This window comes from Buteo buteo, chromosome 12 (assembly GCF_964188355.1).
Source record: "Buteo buteo chromosome 12, bButBut1.hap1.1, whole genome shotgun sequence".
Lineage (NCBI taxonomy): Eukaryota > Metazoa > Chordata > Aves > Accipitriformes > Accipitridae > Buteo > Buteo buteo.
This window is the reverse complement of record NC_134182.1, coordinates 33435691-33452777: the sequence shown is the minus strand read 5'-3', so window position 1 is coordinate 33452777 and position 17087 is coordinate 33435691. Positions and strand designations below refer to the sequence as shown.

General features: G+C 44.4%; 1 protein-coding gene across 1 annotated transcript; it reads left to right on the top strand.

Annotated features, from left to right (window-relative positions):
* Positions 1-10071: 10071 nt before the first annotated feature.
* MAP10 (microtubule associated protein 10) lies at positions 10072-12666 on the top strand. Its single transcript, XM_075042063.1, has one exon. It carries the CDS (start codon positions 10078-10080, stop codon positions 12502-12504), a length of 2427 nt encoding a protein of 808 aa, XP_074898164.1. The 5' UTR covers positions 10072-10077; the 3' UTR covers positions 12505-12666.
* Positions 12667-17087: the final 4421 nt, after the last annotated feature.

Below are 17087 nucleotides of genomic sequence, written 5' to 3'. Positions count from 1 at the left end.
TGTGTTGGGTCAGCTAAGGGTGTAAACATGGTCACTAAGAGACGCAAGGTTCATCAGCGCTCGTCAAGGTATATCAGCATCCGTCAGCTGTCTGCGTTGTTCGCATGCTCAGGGTTGAGCTAATCACCAGATTTGGAATGGGGAAGCAACCCTCTTCCAGATTAGCTCATCAGAGACTGCTGGTTTTTGTTTGTCTTCCACTGCAGCATAGTGCATGGTCCGGAAGCGTCTGCAAATGTCACCCAGCAAATCTCCTGCTAGCCAGGAGGACTTATAAATGCCCTTGATCTCTCCTGTTCTCCTCCTGTGACACAATTATTGTGGCATTTGGTCTTCTAGCACAGACTTAGAGTCTGTTGTGAGGAGCCTGGAAATGTACAGCATCCCAGGGGGGAGATGAGCTACAGCGCACAGGACTGCAAATCTGCAGCATGCCTTTCTGCATTTTGAGAGGCATTGACTGGATGACTCAGGTGGTGCTTTTCAGTCCTATATCTTTAGTTCACCTGTGTGGCCAATCCCTTGCTCTGGAATGACTGCCATGGAGGGAGCTGTGCAGGTATTGTGGATGTAATTTACCTGCATATCTCTAGACGTACATGACTACCCCTGAGCTATTGGCTCTAGGTTCACTTATAGTGTGAGAAGTGAAAGAGAGTCTTTTGGTGTTCATCTCTATTCATCTCTATGTTCAGTCTGCATTTGGTCAGATGAGTTCCACCTGCAATAGCAATACCATTTCAGGCTGCGGCTTTAACTCCCAGTGTCAATGTAAGCAGTGTGCTGGGCTTTGCTTTACACGCTGGTTGTGAAAAAGACTCTTAAAAGACTCTTACACTCTTTAGTGTAAGAAAAACAAAGCGACTGACTGTGCTGTTTGCCTGCCAACCTTACGAAAGATCTAAGTGTAGAGATCAAGATCACCCCACTCAACTGTAGACATTTAACCAAGCCAGCTAAACAAGCCTTGGTTCCTGTACAATCAACAGACAAAAAGAGGCTCCTCAGACAGGGAGTCAGTTAATCTGAAGGTCTGACAGCTCTGGAAGAGCCTCTCTCCCTCCCTGCAGCACAGGGCAAATGTGACTAGGTTGCCTCTGCTAAGCAGGATGAATGCAGGCCTTACAGTGGAGATGAATAAACGGGGAAGACATACAAATGAGAGGAATCGAGAGCGAAACGAAAGCTGCTGCAAAGTTGACATCTGTTTTCTGCAGCGTGTGTTTCTCACACACAGATTTGAGGTGCAGGGGTTGCACTTTGCTCACCCCTTGCTGAGAATTGCACACAGCCATCTCTTCTCACGTGGGCTGTCCCACCAGTCAGACATTCCCACACCGTTCCAGGTCTCGGCGCCACGTTCTCAGTGCATTCAGGAGAATGAGCCTTTTTCCTGTTCAAGATCAGCCTACAAAAGCACAGCTGAGTTTTCAGAAAGTATTTTACCCCCTGCCTGCTTGCAATGATACAGACAGCTTTCAGCAGAAGTGAGAAAGTATGGGGGGGAAGGAATCCTCCTCTGAGAATTTCCAGTGTTAAGGCCTTCATGAAAGATGTCATTATAAAGAAATGAATGAATGCATTTGTCAGCCTCTGGGAGGTTTCAGAGTGGCTTCTATTTTTATCTCTTTTTATCCCTTGAAGGAACTGAGAACTAATATTTGCGATGCCTGACTGAGGATATTAATGTTTTCAAAAAGCTGCCATTCCTTCCAGGGCATGGAATAGAGTAACCTGTTTGGTTTTTTTCACTGGTTCGTCTCTTGAAATGAAATTTCTGTGACTGTGTTTCCCCTAAGACATGCCTGCAAGACTATCCAAACTTTCTATTCCTGTCTATTTATCCAGTATCAAACCTTAACAAATCTGAATGATGTGTGACCAGCTAATACATGTCCAAAATACATTTCTTTTTATTTTCTTGCAGTATTTTTGCTATGCTATGCACTATTGTTTAGTCTGGACTTACAGACAGCCTAGAGACCACAAGTTCTTGTAAAATCATGATATGTATTTACTGAAGATAAAATGCTGAGAGGAAGAAAAAAAAAAGAATGATAAGGATGTTTTCAGAACAGAAAAATCTCATGGCTAACTGTTATATCAGTACCAAACTCTCTGAGTGTAATGATTTGCCTGCCTGAAGCACAAATATTTCTATTTATAGTTAGCAGAGTGGGAAATCATTAGTCCAGTTACTGGTATATTCATGCCTCATACAAGTGTCCGCAAATATGAGACGGCTTTTTGAAAAATCTTCACCCGCTACTGCAAGACTAGATGAGACTTGTCTAAAAGACTCTTCATGTTGCGTTTGATGAAGCAGATGGGTCACTGCTGAGCACACACTATTACCTTGCCAGAGGCTAGGTCTATCGTTAGAGCAACACTTCTGGCCTCCATTGGCCTGAACAGCAAACGATCAGCAGCAGAAATAGAGACTGGAGACCCCATCAAAAGGAGATGGCAAAGAGCTCACCCTGTAAGATTATATTAAGCACTCTTCCTTTATGGAGCAAAGTTTTCATATATATTTTTGTTCGTTATGTTTCAAATTTCACTCTTCACGACATGAAACCATTACCAGCCCAGTCACATGCTCACTGTCTCAAGACTTACTGTGGGGAAGAAGATGAGACACTGCAACCTCTGAGCGCCCTGCCACAGAAACAGGGCAGGCTTGTATTTTTCAGAACTTTTTCTTCTTGATTATTTCCTCTGCAAAATTAAAATAAGCAATTTAAAGGCAAATTTGAATTAGCATATTGAGGACAGTTTATTATTTATGAGATGGAAATCAGGATCTTGGATGACTGAACTCATTAAAGACCATTTGGAATAGTTCCCATCTATTTCTTCCACAGTACCCACACAACAAATAATTCACACAGTAATTAATGTCACGTCTTCCCAAACAATACATGCTTCCGACAGAAACTGTTCAGATAGGAAATGCAAGAAACTGCACTGGCATAGCAAGAAGCTTAAAATACATACCAGCAAAACCAGGAAACTTTGCGTTAGGGCAATCACAGCTGCTTTAGCTGAACTTACTGGGCCAAAGACATCCCTGAATTAGCTCAGAGAAGGTCAGCGGAGTTAGACAAGGGGGCAGTTTGGCCAACCAGGCCTCTGCACTGGCACAGCTCTCGTCTGACCTCGTGTCAGGGGCTTACAACAGACAGCACTCTGTCTTTCTGCCCACGCAGACTACATGGTGTAGCACAAGAGAAACAAGCCTATTTTCTTCCCTAGCTGTAGCCCACAGGGCTATTTGCATAGCAGTGAATTAAATACTTTTCCAGCATTGCGACTACCTGTGAAAAGTTCCTACAGGCATAGCTATGCTCTGCAACAGAGTGCAGCCCTGGGATCCCCTGGACGGGGCCAGCCGAGGAACCGGCAGCAGGACAGCTGTGTCAGCACAGTGCCGTGCCTGGACTAGTCCTCTCAAGAGCTGGGGAGATAATTAGCTAGGCAGGCTGCCACATTTTCAGCGCCTAAGAGCCCTGCATGGCAACACGGAGAGCTACGCAGATGCACCAGCCTCTCAGAGCGTCTCCCCTTGTGCTGCAGTGCCCACTCCTGAAATGCAGGAAGGAGCTGGTCAGGACTTGCAATAAGGAATTGCTCGCTTCCAGCTGCTCGCCACTCCTTGTGAAGGGCTGGTGGCCTCACCACTGGGCTGTGGTACTGCATTTCAAGGCAAGCAAAACAATCCCGATGACAGCCACTCGCCATCGCTCCCCAGGGCAGGAGCCTGTGTGCTCTGTGCATCCCAGGGATTCGTTCCCTTCCAGGGGGTGCTTATCCACTCAGCATCTCTATGTAACACTGGTCATGTCTTACGAGAGGAACTCAGGCACAGAGACATTCGATCTTCCTGAGGAAACCTATGGCAAAAGAGAGAGTTGAAGCCAGATCTCCAGATTCCCACATTTATCATCCTAAAACACAGTTTATTCTTTCCTTCTAATCAATAAAGCAATGTAACAGGCCATGATTTTGCCCTGTCCATACATTTAAGTTTCACGCCACAGCCACCACCATGGTAAGTAAGAGTCAGCAAGTTATGGACATTAGCAGGACACCAGTGGGAAGTACTCCATACTTGCCACCTGGCAGAGTAAGAGTAAGGGCAGGAGCTTGAAGGGATGAAGTGTGCAGGAGGGACATCGCTGTTGAGATCCCTGGAACAAAGCTGTTAGCCAAGAAAAGGGCCTCATCTTTATAGTGGAAATCCCACTGCCAGGCAAGCCAGGGACAAACGTCCATTTGAGAGCCATTTCTCTCACAGTCCACCTCACTGAACCATGGGATCGCTACTATGTCTCCTTGGAAAACAAGAAGGGACGTGAAAAATACAGTGCTAATTGGTTCCTCTTTTTGTGACGTCCAGAAGCAGCTTCATACCTCCTGTTCACTAAGTGGGATGAAATACTTCTGCCCCCTTCCTACTGGGCACAGGCACTTAAGTATCACTCAGCCTGATGCACAACCAGTGAGTAGGATCTGGTCCAGTTCTGCCACTCTGCATAACAACATCCCTGACTCTTTTTGTTTTGCTCTCTCTAAAGGAGAGCTCTCAAAGCAGTCAAATCGGTTTTAATTTGTTTTTAAAGGGAAAAAGGGAAACAGCTTAGAGGTAGAAAACGTGCAGTGAACAAAACAGCTGTACTGTAAACCTCTGAAAAAACATACTTTACAATGGTAATTATGACAGATTAAACAATGAGTGTCATCAGTGTGATGGTACAATGCACACAATACTGTTTCCTACTCAAATATTTGCAGACATCTCCAATTCTTTATTTTAATGAAATCTCATCTAACTATTGAATTGACTTTAAGAACCATCCTGACGCTCACAAGAGCTTTTGCTGTCAGAAGCTCTGTCAGATATTTGAACTGCAATTTGCCCCCAATGGTTCCCAGCTTGAGCTAGAGGAATGCTGTAAACATAGTTTTCTAGGAGGCAGTGAGTCAAAAAAATCACTGCTTACAGAGAGAATGCTAAACCCTGAGAGGGGCTGAGGTCCTATCCTGCTCTACAGTTACAACAGGAATTGTAAGGACACACACACCTTGAAGAAAGCTTTTGGTACAGATTTTCTCCACTTCTTACACATATGCATGCAACTGTGCTGCTGTGTGATTAAGCTGTCCTCTTTGGATGGCTAAGCACCTGGAATCCTTTCGTCATTCAGTCCATATGTGCATGACAAGTATGGGCTGCAATCATGAAGCCAAAGAAAATAAATCAATCCCTTTGAGAACTTGCTGAGAACGTCCCAGCTATTGGATGGGGAGTAACACAATTTAAACACAGATACATTAATTAATGCTAAATGACAGCATGCAAACCCATAGGGTTTCCATTAATACCAAATGAGTTCATGATGGTTTATGTCAAATAAAAGGAAAGACTGATGGTAAAGCCTCCATGTGCTAGTGACACCCAGTTATTTAAGGAAATTTACTTTGCATGTTGCTGGGCATTATGCAAAGAACATTAAATGGGTTGAATCCTGAGGTTGACCCTTCACTATTGTTTTGTTTTAAGCAAAAATGTCTATTGGCTTTAATAAGAACTTTTTTTAAATGAAGGAAATCACCTCAGATGTGACCCTTATGGATATGTCTCATTGTCACGTTCAACATAGTTGTCTAAGCTCCTGTATTTGTGACATCCTGCTTCCTGCTGGCTCTCACAGTCTCATTCTCTCTCAAGTATTTGCCAGATTTTCTCATGTTTCCTTTAAGTGTCTGCTTGGACTGAGTTTCCCCAGATCCAAGAAAGATGATGAAGACTGCTCGGTACAGAAGGAGAAGCTGTGTTTTGCCGCAGTCCCATTAATCCTTGAAGAAATTTGGAATCAGAAGGCAAGCTGGCATGGGTTGTATTTCCAAGCTGGCTGTGAAAGCCATGGATTCACACATATCTTAAAGGCCAACCATTTTTTGCCCCCCTGAGGTAATGAGAAAACAATCCTGTGTGGCACCCCTGCTGACTTTGCAGAAGTAACTCTGCCATAAGCCTTAACTCTCACCACTCTGAGAAAGTGAAATACTAAGGACAGCAATGAAATCATTAAAAAGACAGCAAACAGACTGGTGTTTGCCAAATGGACTAGGGCCACATGACTAGGCAAATAATGTTTATTTTAACACTCCCAAAGTCTGCTAAAGATAGTAGAGAATGAAAATACACGTGAGAGCTATCACACTGAAGTAAGAGGAGTTAACAAGCATCTTTAACGTAGCAACGCAAGGGAGGTATTTGGGAGCTGTACATCTGAATAGATTCTGCACCAGCTGTTCTGACCGCCCAACTGATGGGGTACTTTGTGGACAGGAAGGTACACCCTGAGAAGTGGGGAGAAACCATGGTATCCTTCATTTTGATGGATAACAAAATGCCTGTGCCAATAATGCCATTGCAACTGCTCCTAGGCTGCTCCATACATGACTAGATGTGGGTCAGTACAGAATTAAGGATCATGAAGTAGAATTTGGACACAGGAAACAGCAAAGGTCCCTGCAAAACTCTGCACAATATACAGAAACATACGCAAACAGCAAATTCTGAATAGACTGAACATTCACATTTGACTTTATTCCTTTTCGAAACCTTTTCTAGATTCTTCAAGAGAGAAACCTAAATATAGTGCAAAAACCTCATATGCTTTGCTCATGTATTTTATAATTTTTCATTTTTTCTGAACTGAAGAAGAGAGTTCATGAAAACTGAGAGAGTTATCAAAGGCTGCCATCCTTATTCCTCAATTTCTTCCTGTTTATTGCCCTTTCACAAGTGGCTGACTCAACAGACAGCTGAGAAACGACTAAATAAGTCTTCTCTGGGTGGCATTTTAAGCTGCAGTATTTTAAGAACTGCTATTATGTTGCAGCTGAATATTCCAGCAGACTGTCTGACCCCCTTCTGAATCAGAGTCCCACCAGGCTAAATATGTGCACAAATTCCAAGCATTGCCCTGCAGATTCTGCACAGAGAAGGGCAATTTTATATCCAGGTGAACAATGGCTCTTTACTCCAGCATTTGCTCTGTAAAAAAAATGCAATCTTTAGAATGACACCAGAATACGTAGATTTAATTGTAGATCTAGCAAAATGCATGTTTTCTCAATATCTTTTTTTTTTTAATAGTCCTACCTCTCCATCCATAAACAGGTATACAACTGTATAGAGAGATCTCTTTGTGTACAGAGATCAATAAATCTGAAATTTTACAGAAATTAAGGGCAAAAGAAGGCATTTCAGAGCCTTCAAAAGACAGACTTGAACCAAAGTTGCTGAGTTGCTGCTAATGATACCAATTGTCTGGGTTGGAATTTTTTGAGACGAAATGTTAGTACTTCAAACATACAAATAAGGTCAGTGAAAGACTTCACCGAATCAGCAAAATTCCTCAGTCTTTCAGTCTTTTAGAAAAAAACAGAAGAATTGAAGTCTAGTTCTAAGAAAGGAGGACTGAAGAGATTGCACTGAGAAGAACCAGAGCTATTTTAAAAAGATTACTAAATGTAACTAATGTAGATCCTAATAAGTACCTGCTGTCTTTGGGGCAGTAGCAGGTAATAAAACTTGGCTCCATAACCCTGCCTTTCTGAGGAATGCCTATTTTCTAAACCACTCTTCCGCGACATGCAGTCTGAAGAAGTGTTATCACAAGTCTCCTTAAAACGGTGGTTAGTAGAAACTAGGACTACTGGAAGGAAAAAGGTCTTTTATTCTACCTTGCAACTCAACAACAAAATGTTTTCTGTTTATTTTTAAGAGAAATATGCTCTCGTGACCAGAGGATTGACTTAACACACCAATGAGAACAAACTTTAAAATTGATACCCCTTTCTATTTAAATAATCGTTTTGTCACTAACTCGCTGACTGATCTTACACAGCTTATTAACACCTATAGTTTTCCCAGGTATTCAGTAATTTTTATTTATGTTGTCTGTGCAGAATGAAATACAGGAATAGGGCTGATTTTCAGGGACATCAAACTGAAAATTTCAGTTTCACATGAAACTGTTGGCAGTGCAGAGGCTCGGCCTTAAAACAAGGCTTTGGTTCCTCCATAATTTACCCCCTTATCTCCAGTTGCAGTTACCACACACAAAGATGCGTCTTTGCCTACGCGGGTCGGAAGTTTCAAAATTAAGAGGTTAGAAATCTTGGATTAAACGTCATAGTCACAGTATGCCCATCTGTAAAATGGGCAAAATGCCTATCCATTGTCTTCCCGGGGGAACCTCAAGAGCAACTATGTGACCACTGTTAAATACATCTGTCGCTTTCAGTGTATCAGGGGAGTCTTTTGTCATTCTTCCTTTACAGAGAATGACAACTAAATTGTCAGGCCCTCCAGGGATAGGAACGGGCTGGAGGAAAAGGAAACACAAGGAAAGCAGATGACTGATGGCAGGAGACGAATGTGGCAGCGAAACGGACTGGCCATTTGTTTCGTCTGCCACAATGTCAGTACAATGGCAACACCCAAACACTAGCAGCCTTGACGACAGAGGACTTGTAGATCTTTGGCTCATGTGCTTAGAATAGAGGCAGTGGAGGAATGGAGAAGAACTTAATTATTTACTTCTAAAGCCCTGGTCACAATTCAGAGGTCAAGCTCCTTAACTCTCATCTCAGATGTAACAGCTAATGAAAAGTGTCCTTTAAATAATAATGATCAAGGGACCTGACCAACACTGAAGGGTTGGATTCTTTAACCATTTCACACGGGTTTCTGCTTTTCTACAAAGTGATTGTGATGTGACAGAGGAAGGAAAGGGGGGAAAAGGAAGGAATAAAAAGAAAGGGAGAGGGGATTGGTCTTTCTTTTAGTTACTTCCCTGATGGTAAATGGTGAGGGTGTACTGCAACTTTAACCGAACACCATCAGTTTAGGACACATTGTTTTAGAGTCGACTTACTAACTGAACAAAACAATTTTCTTCCCAGCTCGGCAAGCATTTGCTGTGCCTGTGGCAAGGAGGCTCTGGTATAAGGGAAGGGTGGTCAGAGAGGGAAGGGCACCCTCTTTGCCAGGCAGGAGGCAAGGAGCGCAATTCTCCGCAACTGTGTCCACCGCAACTCCCACTTTACATGCACACAGGAGACAAAACAGGAATTTATCAATGCACGTTCAAGGCACTCGGGCATTACAGAGATGGAGACATTAAATATGAAGAGGTGACATTGACAGGTGATTAGAAAACCCTAATTAACGTAGAACCACAGTTTTTAAAATCTCAGGTAGGTACGGGCCCTCAACTATGGGGGGACTCTTCAGCACACAGCCCTTGGCACAGACCTCCGTGTTTCTCTTGGGGTGGGAAGAGGCCGCAAAGCAGCAGAAAACGGCTTAACATCCCTCCCGGCCCCCACACGGGCTCCTGCTGACTGATGGCGCGCAGCCCACCATCCCGCCCCGGCTCCTGTCGCTGTTACTCGCGATCCACCAGCGGGGAAAACACGACCGGGGCCTCGGCTGCCGCCTTCAGAGCCGAGGGCAGGGGCACGACAGCAGCCGCCGCGCCTCAGAGTCCGCTTCAGAGCAGACGCCAGGGAGCACCGCGTTTCCACCTGCTGCCTCCGCGGCCCCCCGCCCCGGCCTGTCACCGCAGGCTCCGGCCAGCGCAGGCTGCAACATGGCTGCCGCGATCCCCCCCCCCCCCCGCTGGGGGCACGCAGGAGGCCACGGAGCCCTGCTCCTCTCCCCACCCGTGGGATCAGGGGCCAAGTAAGCGCCTCAGAGTCCCTCGGCCCGTGCTGCCCCTGCGCTGCGCTGAGGGGGTGGCGGGTAGCTGTTCCAGTGCCCGTCCCGGGACGCCGACGCCCCCCCGCCCCCGGCCCGGACTACAACTCCCGGGGTGCTCTGCAAAGGCGCAGTTGCTGCGGGCAACGCGGGGGTGGGGACGACACCCGACTCCCGGGGGAGGCCGACCGCCCTCCCGGCGGCGCGGACAGGCGCTCCTCTCGCGAGAGAACCGGCGGCCTCACCGAGCGCCCCTCCGCCGCGCACTCCTCTCGCGAGAGCTGGCCGCCGGGGCCGCCATGGCGACGGCGGCCGAGGGGCTGTTCGCGCTGGAGCTGCTGGTGGAGGCGGTGCGGGTGGCGGCGCCGGGCCCCGCGCTGCGCCCGGCCGTGGCGCTGCGCCTCTTGGATTTCCCCACCCTCCTGCTGCGCCCCGCCGCCGCCGCGCCGCCCCTGCGGCCGGGGCCGACCTTCCCCTTCGGTCGCGGCAAGCGCTGCCTCTTCCGCTGGCGCCGGGGTTCGCTCTGCGCCGCGCTCCGCCGCCGGCCGCTCCGCGCCCTGCTGCTGGCGCTGCCCGACGGGCTCGCCCCGGGGCCCCCCCGCCTCCTCGGTAGCTGCGACGTCTCCCTGGCCCCCGCCGCCGCCGAGCTGCTGCAGCGGCCCGGGGCGCCCGCCTCCTGCGGCCGCCGCGGCCGCTACCCGCTGCAGGACGCCGCGGGCCGCCCCGTCGGGGAGCTGGTCCTGGGCTACCGCCTCACCAGCCTGGAGGCCGGTGAGGAGCCGCCCCCGCCGCCCCCCGCCAGCCCCCGCGCTGCCGTGCCCCCCGCCACCTCCCCTGAGCCGGGGGCCGAGGAGGAGGAAGAGGAGGGTGAGGAGCTGGAGGGCAACATCTTTTGCCCTCCCGTGCTCTATTACAGCCGCCAGCCTGCTGAGCCTCATCTGCCGCCAGCAGCAGCGGCCGCAGGGCAGCGGGAGCATGTCGAGGCCTGGAGGCCGCAGGAGGAAGACAAGGGCCAGAGTCCCCCACATCCCAGTGCCGGGCCCTCCTTGCTGCATCCCACCGGCCTTCGACAGCTCCACAACACCCTGGGGCAGCTGCCGCTGCTCAGTGCCCTGCTGGCAGAGCTGTCGGTGCTCGTCCACAGCACTACGCCTGCCGCTGTCCACCCCCATCTTGCCTGGCTCTACCAGGCGCCGGGGAGCGGTGGCGTGGCCTCACAGCCCCCCAGCCCCAGCCGCTCCTCTGGCCTCAAGCCTGCAAAGGCACCTGTGGGTCCTGGAGGGAGCAGCAGAGCTGCCAGCCCTCGATTCAAGCAAGGCCGGCAAGAGGCCACCTCACCAGGGTCTTCCCAGGCTGGGAGAGGACCTAAGCAAGCTATACCCCAGAGAGAGACAGGCTCTGAAAGGAACTGCAAAACTAAGGAAAACAGACCTCCCAGAAAGAAATTGTTGTACGGGCTGACAAATACACTGAGGCTGCGGCTGCAGCAGACCAACCCTGATAAGCTGATAATTCATGAAAGGAGAGAGCAGTACAGAAAAAAGCAAATGGAGATGCTGAAGGAGAGAAGCCCTTTATCCAAAAGAAAGCTGTGCAGAAATGCTGGAGAACAGCATGTGATTTCTTACAGGCATTGTAGCAAGAGAGACAGTTCAACGCAGAGCAATCAGTTTAACAAAACTGTTGAGACTTCATTACAAAACAGTGCTCTCGCAGAGTACGCTTCCATGACAGGAGATGTGTCCCCTGACCTGCAGAAACAGGCTATTGCAAGTCCATTGAAGAACGATGACATTGCAAGCAAGGAACGTCCACGCAAAGTAACCGCAGCCCCCTTCCTGCAGGAAACTGTATTAAAATCTGCTCACAAGGAAAAGTATGTGAAAACCCAGCTCCCAGCAGCTTTCCCATCAGATGCTAATGCAAATGGAAGTAATGGGGAAGCAATACACTTAAGCCATCGTAAACCCACGATGGAGCATGATGATGCATCTGTTGGAAGTGATCGTAAACCAAGCCCCAGCAGGAGTGTTGAAAACAACTCTGAATTCATATACTCGGATGACTTCATTGCTAGTCCTGAGAACACAGTTTATTCAGAAGATTTCACCAGTGCTGAGTGTACGGGCAGAGGCTCAGCAGCTCTTGACAGCAGTCCTGAATCTCTGCGGCCTGAAAGTCCAAAGCGAGGTTGGTCAGATACAGAGCCGGAATCCAGCAGGTCCAGAATTTCAAAGACAAGTCAAAGAGCTGTAAGTACTTCAGATCTTCTGCCAGTTCCTTCAGCTTCATCTCCAGTCCAGTCTTTGAAGAGAAACCGTGACTTAGAAACCAGCAAGAGAACTAGTGGTGAATCTGTTGATACACTTAACCTTGCTCAAATGGAGGCATCATTATTGGATGCAGAGCAGGAAGCCCAACAGATGAGTAAGGAAGAGAACAGGGGTGATCACCATATTAAACAAGTATCTACACTGAGAAGCAAACAAGTTAGCTCTGATACTGATCTGAGTATAGGAAAGGAACAGACCTCTGCAGGAAAAAGCCAGTCAGTAACTCAAGTTAGCTCTTACTTGCCATCTAACATGTCTGATCTTGAGCTTAGTGTGCTGGAAAACAGTTTGTCAGACAAAGAAGATGATTTTCTGGGGAAACTATGTGTTCCTAATCAATACAAAGACATCAGTGAACTTGTAATAAACAAGCTTCCGGGATACACCATGTAATTATGAGTTTTCACTGTCTAGATTAGGATATGGTATTTAAACTTTATAAGGCCTGTTACATTTAGCTGCAATATATGCAAGTTAATTTAAGACTTCATCATGCACATTTAATACACTGGTGAAATTTACTGAAGAGGTTTTTAAAATAAACTACTGTTTGAATCTCTAATAAGTGGTTCTTATGTGGTACCTACGGCATGACTTTAGTGTCAGTATCTTAATACGAAAGTAATCCAAACAGCACAAGAAACATAACTTACTGTCAAAAGCAGAAATGGAGACTGAAGCAGCAAATGCAGTCAGTACCAACAAAACTTGTCCAGGATAGAAGTAATAACATACTACAAAAACAGCCAAATACAAATATGTTCCTAACTGAACATTCGGTATTTGTTGTTCATGAAAACAGTTCCATGCTTTTCATTACAAATAGTTACTTAAAACATACAGTCACAGCCAGTAACAGCACAGACTTTTATCAGCTAATCTGTATAATGATGTATTTGTTTCACTGTTCTATCACTAAATACAGTGACTAGAACTAGATGAGCCCTTCTAGAGTTTCTTAGGTTGAAGTTTCTCATTTAAGTCAGATTTTCACAATTTATTATAAAATAGTTTAAGAATTATTGGTGACAGTAAATCTATATAATCTAGGAGAGCTTTGAGAGGTTGATGGAAGTCACTTGACCTTGAAGACTAAGGGTGTGGAAAGAGTAGGGAAGAGTGCAGTAAATTTTCAACGCTTCACAACTCCCTGATTGCATTCTCTGACATGGGGGAAGGGCAGGGGTTCAGCACCCACAGTCCAGAAACTTGGAACAAACGAGCATATTACATCATGATTTAAGGATTCGAGATAATGAAGAATTTGCCGGGTCCTCTTTTCTGTTCCATTGGTTGAACTACTACCTGCCACATCCCCTTTTCTGTTACGATGGTTAACTACTATCTGATGTTCGCTTTTGATTTCTGGTTTGGTTTTTATGACTTCCAGTTTGATCACTGATCTTAATGTCTTTTCTTTTGTTTTAACTACTGTTTTTTGAGAGTCCATATCCCTGTTACAAATTTCAGAGATGTTGTTTGACTTGAATCTGAAGAAGCTCAAAATTCCTGCCTTAGTTTTTAGGTCTGTCTTGTCCCCCCCTTTCCACTCTCTTTGAGTAGTTCGTCTCCTTTGCCAGCTTTACATTCCTAACTATCTCTTCATTTAGGACATTTATCCTCAGGGTTAAATGACAGACTTACCAAGTCCCCTTTTCCTTATAATTTACAGTCTGAATTCTTTCCCCAGCTTTTTCATTTTTCACTGCAGTTCTCTGTGTACTTACTGCAAGAGCCTGTGTTTACACTTTTGACATCTTGGAGGGATTTTTTTATTTCCATCCTACTGTGTGTTGATTTTGTAGGAATGACAGTACCTCTCCTATTTAAAGTACTAACATCTGTGAGGATTATTCAAGTACCTGGTGTTGACTTCTGGGACCACTACTACTACTATTTTTAATCTACAGGTAAGCGGCTGAAATTACCCATATATCAAAGGAATCTCTGGCCAGATCAATTCTTAAATGTTATTTAGGGTGCCTCTGTTTCATCAGCTCCAATTCCAGACCAAAATACATTTTTTCTTTTTTCTTCTAATGGCATGCACTTCTTTGATACACATGGATTCAGACTGTCATTTGTACTTGGCAGTAGTTCTGAATTTATTGATGGATTAAGATCTTGCAGTTCTCATGGGCAAAACAGTCATTAAAATACAATGCTGCCCAACCATTTTTACTGTGTAGCAATTTAAATTAATTGCTAAAACTAAGAGTCCACAATTTGAAGATCATTACTTAAGAAAAGTCTATTTTAAAAATAAAGTTTATTTTCAACCCCAAATGGGTTGAAACTCAAGGGCAAATTCCCAGTTCTTTTTCTATCCCTTATCCTATCTTCACTTTTCAATTTCCAGAAGCAAATATGGAAGGAACAATATTTCTTTTGTTTAAATAATGAAACTAATCTCTTCAGCTGATTTTATTTGGAATAACATTTCTAATGTTTATTGTGTAGTGGCATTTATAATTTTACCAGGAGAATGATGCAAATGACAGAAAAATGCATACTAGGAAGACAATAGGAGACGTTATCCAAGAACAGAAAGCCAGTATCATGCTTACATGTTTTAGTTTGGTTTTGTCTTTTCAAATATAGACTCAAGGTAGTTATTACTGCATGGAGAAATTAACAGATAGTTTCCACCCTCTGGGATAATAATCTTTTCAGATATTATCTATGTTGTTGTGAAAGTAAATGAAATTTTACTTAATATTCAAACAGCAGCTCTCAGTCAACAAAAATGGGAAAGAAATTCATGTCACTGATTTATCACTGAAAACTTATAAACCAATATATTGGCAAGAAGTACCTGCTAATGACAAAAAGATTCTATATGTCAACCCAACAGAGCAAACCAAGTTATTTACTATTGTTATAAAATAAGAAAAAAAAATGGCAGCAACAAATTCCCTTTTGTACAAATCCTATAATAATCTACACTCAACTACATTATACTAGCTAGCCAATTTTGTCATTATAACTTGCATCCTGTACCCCTGTGATCAAGTTGTTAACGTCAGAGGTTTAATAAGAGATTTCTCTACTTTAATGGAAGTATTACCCCAATTTTTCATAAAGACATCATTTCTAAATTGTAAGGGCTAAATTGCATAGATTATGTTTGTGCAGGGTACATGGCAATATGCTGGGAGAAGCAAATAATAGTAGCATATCCCCCACAGTTCTTGCACAGCCTTCCCAAAAGTAGCATAGTTACTTAAGAATACATGCCTGTTTTTCAGATACCCCATAAGCATCCCAAGAAGTAGAATCATAGTGGTAGAGCTGGCATGTCCAAGTGAAGTAGCAGAAGTGTTAATACTTTCTCTGGGAGCTCTGTACTACTTTTCTGATTCAGTCCTAAGAAAGCCAGTGCATTGGAAAACTACTTTCCTAGAAACATCTCAACTAAAACTGTTCCCTAAGGACTGCTTCACAGACTAGAAAAAGAGAAGATAGGTGAAGAGTCAAATCTTGTCCCACCACACACAAAACCCCTGATTTGAAAACTCAGCTTTTTGAGCAAGAATAGCTAATTTTTCCACATGCATTCAATCCAAGGTTCTTTGTCTTCTTCTTTCCAGAGTTCCTGGAAAGATTATTAATTAGTACTCATTACAGTGTGGGCCCTTATCCACTGGGAGACTGATGTAAAACCAAAATGGTTTCTAAGAGCCATCTGGCTGTAAGAGCTTTCAATTGCTACTGACAGTTGAGCAATCCCCATAAACACACAGTCTCTTAGCGATTTGTTGCGTGCTTGACAGAGCCAATGGCTAGTCACAATGCAAAGTGTCACAAACCCAAAATATTTACTAAAAGCTCCATATTTCCTAATTTCTCATAGCCCTCGGAGATTTCACATATAATTCTATTTTGAGTGAATTTGCTGTAGTTTTCATTTTGGTCTCATTGACTCATTAACTCTAAAAATTTCCTTGCTCCACACTATTAAGCAGTAAACTATAGTTACTTCAAATTCAAGTTTTATGTTGTTGTTAGTTACACTTTAAACTTTACTACACTAAAATTAAAATGTGAGAATTAATTACCAAAGTTTATTATAGATCCTCACTAAACAAAGCCATCTAGGTTCTTACTTTTGACTTGTTACTTTAGCAACTGATCTTTGCTTTAAATCTGTATGATATTCTAGAAATAAGGTAGATTTGCATTCAAAACCATAGTTCTGTTGCTGAAGATAAGGGTGGTTAAATCAGCTTACATAAAATTGAATTAATATTTCACCACAAGTCCTAAACTGAGAAATAAACTTAAGTATACACGTTAATTCTTTTCAGAATTTATGACCCTAAGACAAGTTTGCTATGACTGTCTTTTAAACAGTTATTCCAGCATACTATTTATTAAAATAAATTTAGTTAGCCAGTACTATGTAACTGATGGTGTGATGGGAAGAGCAGGATACCAAACACTGACAGTTTGGGTGACTTTACTTCTTCTACTGTAACGTTTCCTTGCTGTTAAGTAGTTCTGATGAGTCTTACTACTCAGTCAGTGGCTAGGAACATTTTTAAGAAGGCCCAGCCAGGCATGTTTCCTCCACTTAATATTTTTTATTCCTCAGCTCTTAGCACTCTGATTAGATGACACAGTTTCTTTTCTCTGTGATTTCTCTAATGATAGTTCCTACCACCTATTTTACAATTTGGAAGTCCTTTTCCTCGGTTTTCTGAAATTACATCCAGCCTTGGTAACTGCATGATTTAATTTTTTGACTGAGTTACTCATTCGTACTACTTTCATTTTTCTAGGTCCCATTATTTTATGATGCCTGCTACTGTAATTGTTTTGTTTCTCTTTGTGCAAGTGCTGCTCAGACTTAAATGCTAGTCATTATTTGGAAATCTTTGGGACTTGGCTTTCCTTTTCTCAGCATTTCTCGCCAGCATCTACTTTACTCCTTGCTCAGCTTTCATGGTCTAGAAAGAAGTCAAATCATTGAATCT